The sequence below is a fragment of the Apis dorsata genome, unplaced genomic scaffold (genome assembly GCF_000469605.1).
Source record: "Apis dorsata unplaced genomic scaffold, Apis dorsata 1.3 scaffold_618, whole genome shotgun sequence".
NCBI classification, from domain to species: Eukaryota; Metazoa; Arthropoda; class Insecta; order Hymenoptera; family Apidae; genus Apis; species Apis dorsata.
This window is the reverse complement of record NW_006263814.1, coordinates 178,047-194,828: the sequence shown is the minus strand read 5'-3', so window position 1 is coordinate 194,828 and position 16,782 is coordinate 178,047. Positions and strand designations below refer to the sequence as shown.

Genomic DNA, 16,782 nt, shown 5'->3' with positions numbered 1-16,782 from the left:
GCGGGAACTGCTACGACGCCCAATTCGCCAGCCGTTGCGATGGATGCGGCGAGATCTTCCGTGCCGGTACGTAACACGAAACCCCCTTTCCTCCTATTTCTGCTCGCAAAAATACCGCCTCTCCTCTATCCTGTCGCGAGCTTCGTTTCAAAAAACTCTCGAGCGACTCTCGGTTAAAAATACGATCCCGAAATAACCCTCCACGGCCACCACCACCACCACCACCACCACGCACCATCGCGAGAGAAGAAGAACGAGAGAAACGTTCTCTCCTCTCGATCGAAACGAAACCACCTGTTTCCGCTCACCCATCGACGATGAATCACCGATCCCGACCGAATGCGAGGAGAACTACGATGGAACTCTCGTTAAGGGAACCGAGTCAAGGCTCGGCCTTCCTCGGGGCTTCTCGGCCCAATTATCGCGAGAAACGAACGCTCTCCTCCCCTCCTCTAATCCTCGAATCGAAATATCATCTCCAAAAGGATAAGGATGGAGAACATTCGTTTATCCGCATTGCCGCGCGAATCGGCAACCTTCGAGAACGGGAGACGGCGCGGCGGAGCGCCGCGACCTATATAACGCGCGTGATTCACCTCCGCGGCCATGCTCCAGGCCACTTTCCAACTTAATTGGAAGGGACGAGGCAAGAGAGCCTCCCCCCGAATTAACGAGCCGATTCACTTTTCGATCCGCGGCTCGGAAGCCCGACTATTCCACCTTTCTCTCTTTTTTGGCCGAGAAAAACGCGCTCGAGGGCAGCTACTTCCGGCGAGAAATTACCGGGCCGACCGAGGTAATTCGGTCAAGTACGCGCGGGTCGAGATAAACGCGGTGCAAAACGTGCAGAAACGAGATTCCAGTGAATACGAATAGTGAATTGTGCTGTATATTATCGTCGGAAGATTCTAAGAAGAGCTTACGAGGACGACTTGCGTGGGAGTCTCGTTAAATCTTGGGAGATAAAAGCTACGTGGAAATGGATGTTCGATCTACGTATTCTCGATTCACTTTTGGCGGATTATGCAACGTGTAATACGTTCATCGATCGAGACGAGGAATATGGATTTAGAAGGGAATCCTTCGATCCAAGATGGGGGAGGATGAATTAGGATTAAAAGAGATCGTAACAAGCAACGATGATAACGAGCGAGTCAAGCGGATTTTATGGTCGCTCGAGTATCCCCTTATCGAGGAACGTGTCGTTCGCCACGATTCTTTCGATGAATCACGAGCGATTAGCTCGGACGAGAATACTTTTCCATTATTATGTACCCTTTGTACAGCCGCTAAAAAGATAATCCTCGTCGTCGCGGGAATTCTAGCTTCTCCGTCTTAGTAATTACTCGCCTCCTAATCATCGCTTCGTAATCGAGGAACGATACGAGGAATCCCTCTTCCTCGTAACAACAAACGACCGCCATAATGGATGTATCGATTATCCCCCCTCGATGCGTACCAAAAATATCAATCAAAAGTATCATCGATAAATAAAGTTCGAACCGATTCAAATAAATAAAATCGAACCAAAAATTCAATCTAGATAAATTCTATAATAAAATAATAATAAAAATTCAATCTAGATAAATTCTATAATTATAATTTTCACGTGGCAGAGGATTTCGAATTAAATTCGTCTATCGATCAATGCGTATCGATCGCGTGTGACGATTCGAGATCTCGAAATCTCGAGGAGGAGCTGGTTTTCGTGGCGCGTAAATATATAAATATTCGCGGATGCGTTCCAGGATGGCGGAGAGAGAGTGGTGGAGCGGAAAGGCGAACTTATCAGAGGAGTAGAATACACGTTGCGCGTGCTCGCGGTGTGCACGGCGAGTCCAGCGGGCTTCGGCTGCTTCAGTGGCTCGCAAGACTCCGGGCCAATCGCACGATCGGCCGATTTCTTCTTCCTTCGCCTCGCCCAAGTGTTCGAGTGTGCCGCGAACCGTAATATCGCCCTCTCGCTTTTTCCCTCGCTCTCTCGACCGATCCTCGATAGAAGAAAGTTTCCAAGATATTTCCCTTCCCGTTCGATCGATCGTTTCTACCTAGTTTGAGGAGGATGGCGTGAGCGAACGATTCGGTCAAGTTCTTCTTGATCCTCGATGCACCGCCTTCTACGTAGTACAGTTTTAAACAACAAGTAATCTTTCTTGGAGTTCGTGGAGAGTGAGAAATCCAAAAGGATTGGTCGTTTCGAAGTATAGCATCGGAGTTTCGGTGGTTGAAAGGGTTGGAAAGGTGAGAAGATAGAAATGGCCACAGACGCGTTGAGCGAACGACTGTCGAGCAAGCTTCACCTGCAGACCAAGACGGTGGGCGAGGACAGGATAAGGAGAGCGAAAGAGAAGGACGAGGATGTCGCGATATTCAGCATGTTCCCGATGGAGGGTGACCCCAAGTTCAGGTGCTGTCTCGGCAAGGATTGCCAGCTTGGCGACCCGAAAAAGGCGGATCCAGGTGACGAGAAATATTCGAGGGAAAGAATACTCGTTATTAATGTAAAATAAGAAAAATATCACTCTTCTATCTCGCGCATTCCGGATCGGTGTTGGGGAGGTCGTTGCAAAACTTGTCTTGGATAACGCGGGGGCGGCGGATAAGGTCCCGTTCTCAAAGTTTCGCTTAAGGTCGGCATCGGCACGCCGATCGTGGGTCGACGCCGCGCAATCGGCGATAAACTCGATCGAGTCGAGTCAAATGAAAGAGGGAAAGGGAAAAGAAAGAGGAAAGTAAGAGGAAATTCGAAGGGGAGGATCGAAACGTACATTTCGATTAAAGCAAAGCAGAGATAATTCGCGTTAGAATGATTCGTTTCGTGGTAACGAATTTTCTGAAATGAAAATTCCGTGACTGGGTCGTGAAGTTGAATAAATAGATAATAAACGTCGCGAATCGGAGGTTTTTTTTCAATCGATCGTGAAACGAAACATCGTACGAGATATCGAAAACGTAAAGAAAGAAACGCGTTGGAGCGTTGGAGTGTTTGGAGAAGAGAGATAATCGCGCGATGGAGAGAGGCAAACGGACAGGTTTCTTATGTTAATCGCGCGCTCAAGATTTATGATTTATGTGCTGCTTCGAGCAACGCGATCGAATGCGTCGTAGGATTATAATAAAAGCGTGGCCGATACTTCCGGCTGCACAACGACGACACACGTGATACAAGTTAACGAGCCTTCTCGGTAACCCGTTTAATTTCGTTCCATTCGTTTTCTCCTCCTCCTCCTCCTCCTCCTCCTTCGAGTCGCGTCACGAGTGTTTACACTGGTATTGCGGAAAATTCGCAATGCAAATCCGCCTGATGAAACGGGGCATCCCTCCTGTGCGTGTAACGCAATATTTTTGTTTGCTCGGTTGCAAAACAGCGTGGAATCCGCTGCGATGCGATTAAATAATGATGTCACTCGCGTTTATCCTCGTCGCGTTCGTATTTCCGACCGAAAACTCGAATAACGAGATCCCCGATTCCTCCTCCGCCTCCTCGATTTCGATACGCGAATCGAGGAAATAAAGAATAAAAAAAAAAAAAAGGAAAGGAAAGGAAAGGAAATTCAAAAACTGAGCGGATAAGAATTTTTATTAATACGGATGATGTCACTCGAGGCAATGTCAGATCTTCCTAGATATCGTGCGTCGTAGTAAATCGTACGAATTATCTCCTTTTACGCGGCTTCTTTCCACTTCTTTCAATTTTCCTCGGTGGAAAAGTGGAAATTCGAGTTCGCTTTTTCCTCGAGCGAGAAAAAGAAAGGGGCTGATTCGAAGGCTGAACAACAACTTTTTCACGTAACGTCGCGTGCAAGATCGCGATTTAAAAAGAATTCGGTTAATTATCGCGTTCAACGGGAGGAGGAATTTCGTTTCGCTCTCGCGTCGAATTTCACGAAATTCCGTCCCATCCAGGATTGGTCGCCTTAGATCGTGCTTATATTTAGACTCGGCGTGGCCAAGAATCGCGGCCCTCGACGGATTCCTCGAAGCCTTGCCGCGCAAAACTCCCGATTTCGATCTTCGAAGCGAGATCGAAAGAAGCGAATCCCTCGAGCCTGTTCTGAAGAAAATCGTGGAGGAAGGAAGATCGAGAAGAGGGGTTACGTTGAATCGTAGATGGAGAACTCGGTTATTATGCCTACGATGGAGAGAGCGTGGAGAATGGTCGAAGGAAAAGAGGTAAGGCGACGCGCGTAACGCGAGATTACCACATCGCCGGCCTTGGACCATCAGACTTTATACATATACGGAGGTATTGCTTGGACGAAGTGACGTCACGAGCCTCGTCCTGACTCACGGTGGACCATTGGAATCCGCCATTGGGTCGAAAATTAAGCGTTTCCTTAAAGAGAAGCTTCAACTTCCTCGTTCGAGAGAAGAAGAAAAAGTTAAGAAACCAAGATCGATTATATAGATATTTCGTTACACAAATTTTATTAAAGAACGATTCGTTCTCTGGTGGACGGATTTTAGAACCTTGTTTAATTTTCCATAATCTTCACGAGTTCGTTTGAATACAACTGTCTCGAATGATTAGCTATCTTCCTATCCTGATCGCTCTTCCACGTTATTGCAAGAAAAAAGAAAATTATCGAAACATGTTCCTCCACTGTTGCAACCCGATTCAACGTTTGTACTTCCTCCGTGCGCAAATTAGATATGTGAGCGTGGCATTCAGGTATCTAGATCGAAGATAAACGAGAAGGATCTCTGCAGGAGAGCGCGTTACAAGGGACAGGCTAATTCGCGGTGACTGATCGACCCGCGATCGTTCATTTATCAATGCCTCGCGATGGATGATAAAGCGTTGATATATCGAGATTCCCAGCAAGATGGTCAAATGATTGATTCCCTTCATGTAGTGTCCTGTATCGAACGAATATTCGAAAATGGTGGAAATTCTACGAAATCAATTTTCGATAAAGAAAGAAAAAGAAGTATAGAGAAAATCTTGTAAGGGGGAATAAAAAGAAGAAAAATAAGCGTTGTCAGAATCGATGACTCACGATGAAACACGTTGGATAACGTTATTTAACCGGTCAGCTCTATTAGATCACCTTTCGGAATAGCGAGTCATCGTAAACTTTGCCCTTGACTGCGGCGCGGAAGAAAAGAGGAAGGAGCTTCGACGAGCGCGAAAAAGAAATGCGTGGAACGCCCACGAAAAGTATTATTGAGAGAAGCGAACAATTTCGAATTACACGGTGGAATTACACGACGGATGGAAACGAAGCTCTTCTGTGCGAGAGATATATCTCGATCGGATGCGGGAGCAAAGTAAGAGGATCGTTATTTAAATGGATAAATATCCTAGTCGAGTATTGGACGAAGAGTGGAATCGAACTACGAGCGCAACGAGCCGTTCTATGTAGGTTATTAGCGGCCGTGACTAGAAAGTCTAGGCATAGGAAACATTAAAAACCGCATTGCAGGAGATGACACCTATCTACGCCGGGGATCTTCCGGTTTTAAGCGACTTTTTCCACCTGCCCGCTGAACTTTCTATCCTATCTCTATCGCGTGGAGACACACGAACGGTACAAAGTCACGAAACTCGGTCGAAATTGCTTCTCGCAACCCGATAAGACGGCCAAGGAGGGCCCTGTAAAGGATTATTGTCCGTTGGAACGAAAGGCGAAATTCGAAACCGGTTTAAGTTTCGAATCGAGAAGATTGGAAGAGGAGGAGGAGGAGGAATATCCTTCCTTTATTGCCGAGCCGCGGGAAAATTCATCGAGAATCAGCTCGAGCGCGACACGCGAGGCGCCGCACGCGATTTAAGAGCGTCGCGTGCGATGCAAACTCGCGACCCTCCTTTTCTTTCAAATATTCCATTCCTCTTCCCTTCCCTTCTTTGAAAGCGTGTGCAATTGCAACGCGTGGAATTACGATCGATATTGGAGGGAAAAGTTTTTGAAAGTTTTTTAAAGAAAAACGGGTCTTTTTGCGTCTTTCCAGGTACGAAGAAGATGGAGTACAAGACCAGGCAGTGGCACGAGAAGTGCTTCTGCTGCGTGGTATGCAAGAACCCGATCGGGACTAAGAGCTTCATCCCGCGCGAGCAAGAGATCTATTGCGCCGCGTGCTATGAGGACAAGTTTGCCACTCGATGCGTTAAGTGCAACAAGGTGAAGAACGAGCGTAGATTTTCCATATCTCGTGTTTTCGATTATATTAAATTGAGCGTTTAGTTGCGGTGACTCGACGAAATGCGATTCTTTTCGAAGAATGCACGTGCCGTTTAATCGGAGAGGAAAATTTCCTTTGCCTCGAGGGAAATAGATAAAGAGATAAAGGTGAAAAGAGATTTTATCGTTTATAGATCATCACCAGCGGTGGGGTAACGTACAAGAACGAGCCGTGGCACAGAGACTGCTTCACCTGTAGCAACTGTAACAATTCCCTGGCTGGCCAGCGATTCACGTCTCGCGACGACAAGCCCTATTGCGCCGATTGTTTCGGGGAACTGTTCGCCAAGAGATGCACCGCCTGCTCCAAACCGATCACAGGTATCGTTTGATTCTTTTCGAATATTTATCTTCCTTCCCAGGTTCCCATTTATTTGAAACAGTTTCAGTTTCGAATTCGTTTTCCAGGCATTGGCGGAACTCGCTTCATCTCTTTCGAGGACAGGCATTGGCATAACGACTGTTTCATCTGCGCGGGTTGCAAGACCTCGTTGGTCGGCCGCGGTTTCATCACCGACGGCGAAGACATCATCTGCCCCGATTGCGCCAAGATGAAGCTCATGTAAACGTCATTTTGAAAACAACATCGAGCGAAGAGGAAACGAACGAGAAGAAAGGGAGAGGGGGGGAAAAGGAATTTGGAGGGGAAAGAAGAGATTTTGATCGATGGTGTCCAGCTTGTATAACGCGAATATGTATAATATGTATCCTCGCTAAAAGATTTTTGCCTTCGAAACAAAGAGAGACTCCGCTTCGGGAAAAGAGAAGGGTAGAAAGTCGATCAATTTTGATGATCAATATTGACGATCGAGTTAAGTTTGTTCACCATCTCTGAAACAGGGAATATCGATAAAAATTACCGTGTTTCTCTTACCAATTCGATATTATATTTTCAGGAAATATATATTATATATTGTACGTGTCCATAGTAGAGAAATGCTGTAGTTTTTATCGAGGAGGAAAAAAAGAGAAGGATATCCTTCCGCGATAATTTTTTTTCGCAAACGATAGCTCTCTGTTCTTCTCGGTATTTAGTATCGAGTTTTCGTACGCGGTATTTTCTCGAAGCAGAGAAAAGCGAGTTGACACGGGGGTACTTGCTAGCTTCGTAGTTTTTTAGAGGCCTTTTTTAGTCACATTTGCGATTCCGATTATTACCGATTTCTCCCTCGAACGCGCGAATGATCGTGATCGAGGAGAAACCAAGAACCAAGAAAGGGTGTTAAACGGAATATCGAACGAGCGCATAAAATATTCGCGCGTTGCAGAAACTTCGAAGAAAGCTGCTTCGAAGAATTCGAGAATCAAATCGCCTTAACGTTACTATTAATGTGGTCGAATTGTCGAAATTATATATATTTGGAGAATGGAACGAAGCTACGTACTGTCGTGATGTTATTTAACGTTATTGTTTTTTGTTTCTTCTTTTCGCTTTGTACACAACGATAGAAAAGAGCGCGACAAGAATAAACGCGAGGAATAAAAATGAAAAAAAAAAAAAAAACGAGAGGAAAAAAAATAGATGGATCCTATATATTCTTACGGAACTAAATTTGATATATGGATAATATTATTTTTATTTAACTTAACTCACACACAGACACACACAGACATACACACGTATACATACACACACATACACACATACAAGCCGCGAACAATTATACACATACACATTAACGCGATGCCTTTACATGCGCGAAAAAACTGCACCCTTTTCTCTCTCTCTCCCCCTATCTCTATTTCTATCGCTCTGCGATATTGTACAGTAACAGTCGTGCAAAATTCGAGTATAACGAACGACTAATTAAAACGATGGGGCTCGGGTGCATAGTTGTTGACAACGAATGAAAAATTTTAAAGATTCAAAAAGTTCGACATAAGAGATTTAAATTTACGTTATAGTCCAAAGATTATGAACTAAATTTTTACATTTCCTATATATACTTCCTATTCTTAGAATAATTTTAACTTTTCACGCGAGCCCAATTATATATATTCGCGAATGAGCGATATAAATTCGCGAGCATTTTTGCATCAATCACGTCAAATTGAATAAAAATAATAAAAAGTTAAAATAATAATAATAATAATAATAATAAAATAAAATATACAAAAGAAAGAGAAAGAAAAATCACACGCATCTACACACGCATGCCGAACGAGTGTGCTACACGCACACGCGGAAAAAAACACTAATTGTGGCCTTATCCGCACGAGTACATAAAGATAAAAAAAAAAACTAACGTTTTATGAGAAATTAATTAGTTGTTGATATATATATATATATAAACGGTACTATACGGTAGAGATGTGTTACCGTCGAGAAGAGATAAAATAAATGTGCAAGTGAATGAGCAGATAAACGGTAGCGTACCTCTATATATATATAAAAAAATAAAAAAAAAAAAAAAAAAATGTGCAAGTGAATGAGCAGATAAACGGGAGCGTACCTCTATATATATATAAAAGGTACTAAACGGGAGAGATGTGTTACCGACGAGCAGAGATAAAATAAATGTGCAAGTGACTGAGCAGATAAACGGGAGCGTACCTCTATATATATATAAAAGGTACTAAACGGGAGAGATGTGTTACCGACGAGCAGAGATAAAATAAATGTGCAAGTGACTGAGCAGATAAACGGTAGCGTCCCCCTATATATATAAAAAAAAAAAAAAAAAAAAAAAAAAAAATTATAAGAAGAAAGAGCGACAAAAGGATATTATGACGACCAATAAAAAGTACACGTGCTATATAATATATGTTCTTACCGATCACACTCACATACTAATCGCCTTAATTAGTAAACGAGCAGAGATTATTCTATATTCAGCGTATCGTATACACTGTTATACTGTGAAATTGATAAATAAATAAATGTAATTATTTACAAAGACTTATGATTTCTTTTTATCCATTTAATAACTGAGAAATTCAAGACGAAATAAAAAAATTTTAACTTTAAGCGCTTAAGAAAAATTAAGAATCTGGATAAAGATTTACGATGGTAAAGAAGGTATCTATACTCAACATCAGCTGGCAAAGTGCACGCTCGATAGCTCATCGGGTTGCACTTTACCAGGGGCATTTTAGTTGTACTATTCGACCGCTAGATGGTTATAGCGTTTCTTGTCCGCGAGAAATTCTATCGAATGCAACAAATTGAAGAAAAATCGAAGAAGAATAAATCAAATTTATCCGAGAAAATTTTTTTTAAAACTTCTTATAATTTCTATTCAATTAAATATCGCATTTTTCTCTCTACTCGATCGAGGATCTTCCACAAGAGAAAACGCATTTCCTTATAGATCTTTTTTCGCTCGAGTGTTCTTCCGCCGTTCAAAGGCAAGGTCGCGTTATTGTCGAAGTTATATTGCAAAGTTCAACGACTCGTCAATATCACCGATCTCACGAGGAACCATAACCCGGACTATAAACTTCTAACGCGTCCCATCCATCCGAGGGGACGTTAACGGTCACGGGAAACGATTTTTCCACCGGGCAGAGGCGTACTAATCGAGAGGGCGTAATATTCGTCGAAAATATATCGAATGAATGAACGTGGGCCATTACGAGAACGATCGCAACCTAACCCTGTGTGATATTAAAAAAGGCGAATTTACGATCTTGAAGATTTGTATCCGTCCAATCTCTTCCCTCGTTCGCGCATAAAATACGTAACAATTACTTCGAAAATTCCGTACAGGCAGGTAATTTCGTACGCGTTGAGACGAGCAAGAGTAGTCGCTTAATTAAGACTCATGTAAATCGAGTAACCACGCTACGCCAATTAACTTTACATCGCGAGCGAAGAGGAAGGAAGAAGGAGGAATAAAAGAAAGATCGGAGAACGAATGTTTGGTAAAAACTGCGGACGTAACAAATTGATCGAACCAAGCAACACGCTTTTTTACATAATACAGCGATAGAATGATATCGCTGTATCGGTTTTGTTCGATTAGTTCGATACATTTTTCTTATTGGCGTAATCCATTTCCTGTTTACAACTATACGACAGGAAAAATTTAATTTTGAATCAGGATCATCGCGATTTCGTCTTGTTCTGTAAAAGATTCTTTGAAAAAAAAAAAAAAAGAAATGCAAATATATTATATTGAAATATTTGGAAATTAATGAAATAACGTTTACCAATTATAGATAGAGAAGACTTTAAGGCTTAATTAATATCATTTGATTCTAGGAAAATGAAAAATTTAATAAACCTTTTTTTTTCCCGCGGCAAGCTTCCCGGACAATATGCTGCGGGGGCTGAAGAACGGGCTGGCATAATTCTCTGCCTCCTCTTCTCCAGGTGTTCCGGAGGAAAAAAACTGACACAATTCCTTTTGTCTCCCGGTGACAGTCGCCTCGGACTATATCTAATCTTTTCATTTTCAAATTTTCCAGTTCAAAGGGAACAATGATTAATTTCCTCCTCCGAGGATCGTAATTAATTTTCAACTGTGTCTCGATGATTCTTATCAATTTTTTATTAAAAAAAAAAAAAAAAAAAAAAAGAAAAAAAAAATTTCGACTCCATTCCATTCTCGATCTTTCATAGTGAGGAGAAGAAAAATGATTTCTTTTCTCTCTCGATGGCTGGAATCCTGATTCGACCTTTTTTTCAAGGAAGCTCCGGATTTCGATCCATAAAGGAAATCACGAGCTTCCGTTGCACGTATACACACACACATACACACACACACACACACGTGGTGTCGATGCACGGCGAGCCGAGGTGAAGCGAGGTCGATGGAAAGTGGCATAATCGCGGATGTGGATCGACTCAAGGAGAGCAGAAGAGGAGATCCTTTACCTTACTTATGTAACGAGCGGTCGCCGTGTGTCTCGTGTCTTCGACCGAGCACACAGCGACCCTCCTCTCTCTCTCTCTCTCTCTCTCCTTTCTTCATCCCTACCCCCTTCAACACGGTAGTTCTCCTTTCCTCCTGTGACATCCATCCTCTCTCTTTCTCTCTGCTCTGTGCACCAGTGTCCCTGAATATCCCCCTCGGTCTTATTAGGTCGCCAATCGTCACCCCTTTCTCCTTCGAATCCGTTTCTAACGCCGTTCTTCCTATTCGCTGTGAACTTCCTTCCTAGAATCAGACAAGAAATGTGGATATTGATGGATGTAAAATTTTCTTCGAGGAAAATAATTATTCGTTCGTTCTTTTCTTCTTCTTCTTCTTCTTCTTCTTTTTAACGACGATGTTTTTTATCGTTAACTCGTAATCCCATCTCGAACAGAACACACTGTTCGAAGAGATTTTTATTTCTTCCTTTTTTTTTTTTTTTCATGGTCAATCTTGAAGAAACAATTAAGCGGATCGCTCATCACGTGATTTTGTATATAAATATATTGTATATGTAATTAAAGATGTTGAGGACAGCCTAGGTTTACGATGATCAGGTATAAACGTCGTTCGAGGTCACGGTCGGATGCCAGATCCGAGTGGTTCCAAAAAATTTAAACGTTTCCAAAACGAAGAAGACGTATCAGAGAGAGAGAGGAAAGGAAGAAAAGAAACGTGATTCGAAAAGACGAAGGAGGAGAGACGCCCGAGTTCGTAAATCACGTTTTCCAACCAACGACAATCGGAGCAGCGGTGCTGTTAAAACGTTCGCGTTTTAGGGATCCCACACGACGACGAAAGAAGGAAAAAGGAAAAAAAAAAAAAAAAAAAAAAAAAAAGCAATCTCCGTTCCTTCTCGGTCACGAAAGCTGAAAAGCTCGAAGTATATGGAGAAGGAAGAGATTCATTTAACGAGGGTCGTAAAAGTCGAAAGCACGAGGCCGTAAAGACATTATTCCGCGGTGATTTCGGCGGCGAAAACGGAGGCCGGTGTTGTCGGAGGTCATTCGTCGGTTCAACGTTCGGGCCGTTTACCTGGCCACCGCTCCCCGAATCCTTGGTCATTGACGTTTCGCCATGCGTCGCGCATTATTATCATTTCTCCCGCGGCCGTTCGTGTATTTATAGCCGTGCCAAATTTTCCCCCTGCTTCCGACGTCGCGTTATCCGCCGTCGTCGCCGTCGTCGCCGTCGTCGTCGGAGAGAATGAATGGAGAAAAGAAAAATCTTTAAAACGAGCGAACGAAAAGTGTGGAGATCTGCGAGAGGGACAAGGGATTCGTTCAGGTTCTCGTCTTCTCCATCCGGCGAGAAACGAGATCGAGGATCGAAAAACTCATCGATCACGGGTCTGATCGAGGATGAGAGAGAGAGAGAGAGAGAGAGAGAGAGGACGGAGGGACGGAGGGGAGATCCCGACCGCTTCTTTCGCCGACTTTTTTCCCTCCCCTCCCCCTCCTCCTTCTCCTCCTCCTCTCTTTCGGAACCGCGAGTGCCTTGACCCCGTAAAGAAAAGTGCGAAGGGAAGCGATGACTCGTAATCCGGGTCGCGGCTACCTTGTCCGTCGACTTTCCGCGGTGCGTGTGCCGCTCCTGCGACGGGGAGTCGGTTCGCCAGCCAACAGTGACGTAACTTTCTTTATTCGAGCCCTCCATTCACCTCTCCGCGCAACACCTCGCGCATCTCGTGACTACTCGTCTCCACACTCGAGTCGAGAAGGATTCGTCATCAGGAGGATTCATTTCCGCGCAGCGTTCCCAGACTTCTCCCGTGTTCTTCTTTCTCTAGAAACGAAGAAAGAAAGAAGGTTGAAAATTCAAAACAATTCCGTATATCTTCGTAACAAATCGAAAATCGCACAGCCTTCCGAAAGAATGATCTCTCCTCTTCCGATCTCCGTTAGTCGAGCAAAGGACTTAACGAAGGACGGATAGACAGAGGGAGACCTTCGATGTAGGCATTCGATATACTCGCGAGTAAACTCACGCCACTGGAGTGAATCCTCGCGGAGGAAGAGGAGGGGGATAGGAATACCGAAGAAGGAGAAAAGCCTCGTGCGTCCTCGGTGGAGGGGAGGAGCGGATTCCGCGAGGAGTGGAAATAGCTGCGAGAGAACGAGCGAGAGAGAGAGAGAGAGACGAGCGGCTGTCGAGGGAAGAGAGAGGAGGAAGATCGGAGGGTGGTGGGACAGGGCGAGGGAGGACGAAGGATGGCGCTGTTGCGAGGTGGTGTGGCGCGAGAGCGCGTGGAGGGGAAGGCGGCAGGAAGAAGGACGAAGGAGACGAGGAAGGAGAAGCGAAGGGAAGAGAAGCCGGCCGGCCGGGAGGCAAGTCGAACGAAGACACAAGTTCATATCCAAGGAGATGTGGGACGATGGCCCGGAGTAACCTCCATCAAGGATGGACTTACATCCACCGACCGACCGACCGCCGGGACTCGCTACTATACGCGTCCCATACCTTTCCACCGCCAGTTATGCGAGCCTGGATAATCATCGAGCCGGCCCCGATCCTCCCCGTCCAGGGATCGAGCGAAACCTTGTCGATTTCCTGCTCCCCGCGAGCTTTCCTTCGTTTTCATCGATCGAGAGGAAACGGAGATCCTGGCGTTTGGAAATATTCGTAATTGGAGATACAGAAGGAGGAGGAGGAAGAAGAAACGGAAGGAGAGGAAAAAATATATTTCGTGGGGAGGGGAGGATTAATTTCTATTCTTTCAGGGCAGTTTGGTAAGGAGCCCAGGATTATTGGACCTGAAAACGTTGATCGTTCGTCGCGACGATAATCGTAATTCGTTTATTCGGTCGGGGGGGAAAAAGGGGGAAAAAGCATCGTTGCGTTTCGTTTCGACGGCCGCCCGGAGCGGATAATCGCGTCGCGCGCCCAGTTCGGTTGAAATGTGGAACAGGAATCGTAGAAAACGAGGGAAATTCTCTGTTCAACGTTTAGACCATCGATCCGTGCTCGGCTCGCTCCAAATTCGCCCGAAACCGCGCAAAGTCGTCGGACGGGAATCGCCGATCTTCTCTCTGTGTACGGTGTGCGATGAATAATCGAAAGGAAAGTGTTTGGACGCGCTGGGACAGCGAGTCGACGAATCTCGAGGAGCGGTCGAAACGGGACCTCTTAACTTTCGCGTCGTTCGAAACATTTTCAAAACCTTTCTTCATCTTTCCGTACGATCGATCGTTCGAAATTCGGTTCGATTGTCCACGATCGAGCTATCTTCCAACGTATGCAATATAAAAGATGGCGAGAGAGAGAGAGAGAGAGAGAGAGAGAGAAGCAAAGAGTGGAGGTAGCGAAGCGAAGGGAAGCGCGGAGTGGAAACAATTCCGCGTGGCATTCCGCGAGATGGTCACAGGCCGACGAACCCCGGGGAGCGCGCGCTCGGACAGAAAACGGACGCATACGCACACGTGAAAGTAACAGCGGCGGATCGTTGTGTGCGTGCGTCGTGCACGACTTATGTGCCTGCACCACGTCACATGACTTCGCCTTAACCCAGTGCCGGTGGCAGTTGCCCATGGAACGAGCGCGTTTTGGGTCTAGGTCTATCGAGGGCGTTCCCCCCGCTTACGTTGTTAACACACTTACCATACCGCTCAGCGAGGCGCAGCCCAGGCCTCGCGGCTCGCTTCCGCCAGACGAGAAGAGAGTAACGTCTGCCTACGCCGCTATGACCTCCGGCCACGTGGTCAACAGCCTTCACTTTTAATCGCGCTCCGCTCGGATCCGCTCGCGCGTGCCCGCCACCTGAAAAATCAACGGGATCATCAATTCTCTCTCCACCTCCGTTCATTCCCTTCGTTTTATTTCATCCGTTTGTCTCGAGTTTGATTTAATTTACAAAGGGATTCGATTCTTCCTCTCGTCGTCGGCGAAATTTTCGACGCGGAGAGGGGGTCGTTGCCCTCTCTGGGCGAGATTCCCCGTCCGCATTGTCATCCTCGCGTCCATCTCCTCCCGGCCGAGGCGAGAAAAATTCGTCCTCGCCGCCCACGCGCCCCTTTGGAAAGCCCAACTTCGCCTCCAGTGTTCTCTAAACAATGGGCCGCTAACGCACTCGGAAAATTATATCCTCGAATAGATCGGCTCGAATCGATGCGACGAATTGAGAGGGGCGAATTAATTGGAACTGGTTCCAATCCGTCGAATCGAAGAAGCGATGGGATTCGNAGCGGCGGACGATCGATCCTCTTTATATCGGTTTTACATCCCATTCAACCCGATCGATCGTCGGATTGCTCCGCTCCTCTCTCGTTTCACCTTCGCTTCGAGCGGTCGCTTAACAGTACATCTTTCGAATGTAAATTCCTCTTCCTCCTCCTCCTCCTCCTCCTCCTCCTTCTCGTGGATCGTGGCCGAGGAGGAGTGACGAAATTCACTCTCTCGCGTGGCGGCTCTCCTTCGCCACACGCGGTACTTTCGTTGGCCATCGAGTGGAAAAGTTCCCTAAACGCAATCGGGACAAAACGACTCCGCGGTTACCGTTATTTCTCGCGCCTGCCCGCCCCCCCTACGTTCGAGGCCGAGCCAACAGGACAGGGAGGGTGAAAGCCCTACGAGAACGTTCCAACAACATGAATGAAGGCCGAGCCTGTTCCGGAAACCGTTATCCATGGGCGTTCTACGACCGGAAGCTGCTCGCAAATCGTACGCAAGAAAATCTTTCGAGAGGTGACGTTGGAAAAAAAAAAAATTGACATTCAACTTCTTTTACATTAAAAGAAAAAAAGTACACCTCCTTATCCTTCATGCAGTTTCATTACTTACTAGAGAAATCGATAAATAAATTGTAAATATCGAGCGCTGTCAAATCGTATAAATGGTATAAATCGTATACGTGGTAATCGACTCGGTTTTCCTTCTCACGATCGAGGCGAGGATAAGGATCGCGGTAAAAATAGGTGGAAAATCTCGAACGTTCGAAAATTTCATGGCGGCTATTGTCGCGGTGGCTAGGGGAAGGCTCTCTCGTCTCCTCGACCGTGGCGACTATCGTCGGCCTCGTCTCGTCCCGTATGCGTGCCGCGTACCGGGTGCCCGATGCACATGCACACGTGCTCCGCGCGCACACGCACATACGGGCAGGAACGCTCGCCGCGCCGTTCAGGAACTGCGATGCGTGACCTAGTGCCGTTGCGCCGTTCTACCTTCGAACTAGGTCTTCCTCGTTCCCAACTATGTCCGTACGGCCAGCCAGCGTGCAACGACGGCCGAGAATGCACCGGTGCGACGAGACTTGCCCGTCTTCTCTTCTCTTCCCTCCGATCCGATCCTCGATCCAAACCCTCCTCTCCCTTCCTTCCTTCGTTTTGTTATTTAGAAAAGGAAAGAAAAGGAAAGAATCGCCATTTCCTCGAATTTCCATTTCACGCACAGGTTTCTATCGTACTACTTACGAGATAACGAGTTGCGCAACGCGTTCATCTTGTTCATCAACGACGTACTATCTGGATGTACGTATTGGCCGAATGACTGGCCGAAAGGCGTAATATATTTTATAAGACGGATTGTTGGATTAGCATTTTACGTTATCTCTCTCGTAACGAGCCAATGATCCTTGCCAAATCTTAATCGTTCCGAAACTTCGTTCGAGTTTTATACGTATCGTCCATCTCTCTCTCTCTTACGCCGTACACCCGTAAGGGGCCCCTCGTCGAGACTTTCTTTCGAACGAGGAGGATAGGAGAAAGAATTGGAAGGGGAGGGGCAAGATTTCGGGGACCCGATTACGT

General features: G+C 45.8%; 2 protein-coding genes and 2 long non-coding RNA genes across 15 annotated transcripts in view; 1 reads left to right on the top strand and 3 right to left on the bottom strand.

The window, feature by feature from the left end:
• The window catches only part of LOC102677765 (four and a half LIM domains protein 2), a 68,050-nt gene extending 61,130 nt beyond the window's left edge, over positions 1-6,920 (top strand). For 10 of the 12 annotated variants that reach the window (XM_006621241.2, XM_006621242.2, XM_031513183.1 and 7 more), the window contains 4 exons: positions 1-66; positions 5,953-6,122; positions 6,317-6,503; positions 6,591-6,920. The exon at positions 1-66 is cut by the window's left edge and continues 121 nt beyond it. In XM_006621241.2, the coding sequence (XP_006621304.1) occupies positions 1-66; positions 5,953-6,122; positions 6,317-6,503; positions 6,591-6,748 (581 nt within the window). In that variant the 3' untranslated portion in view covers positions 6,749-6,920. Of the gene's footprint in view, positions 67-2,186; positions 2,461-5,952; positions 6,123-6,316; positions 6,504-6,590 lie in introns of those variants that run through there. The other 2 variants (XM_031513189.1, XM_031513188.1) reach the window with 2 other exon arrangements.
• The window catches only part of LOC116186325, an 11,842-nt gene extending 3,248 nt beyond the window's left edge, over positions 1-8,594 (bottom strand). Inside the window, exon 1 of the long non-coding RNA XR_004151296.1 lies at positions 7,896-8,594. This is a non-coding gene — a long non-coding RNA (uncharacterized LOC116186325). The remainder of the gene's footprint in view (positions 1-7,895) is intronic.
• Positions 8,595-8,840: 246 nt separating this feature from the next.
• On the bottom strand, positions 8,841-11,059 carry LOC116186327. Its single transcript, XR_004151298.1, has 2 exons — positions 10,409-11,059; positions 8,841-10,260 (listed from the first exon to the last, which is right to left on the bottom strand). It is a non-coding gene; the product is annotated as an uncharacterized LOC116186327 (long non-coding RNA).
• A 3,579-nt stretch (positions 11,060-14,638) lies between these two features.
• LOC102678465 (protein FAM76A) overlaps positions 14,639-16,782 on the bottom strand; it is a 42,307-nt gene continuing 40,163 nt past the window's right edge. Inside the window, exon 7 of the mRNA XM_031513191.1 lies at positions 14,639-14,797. The gene's annotated coding sequence lies outside the window, so the exon portion shown is untranslated. The remainder of the gene's footprint in view (positions 14,798-16,782) is intronic.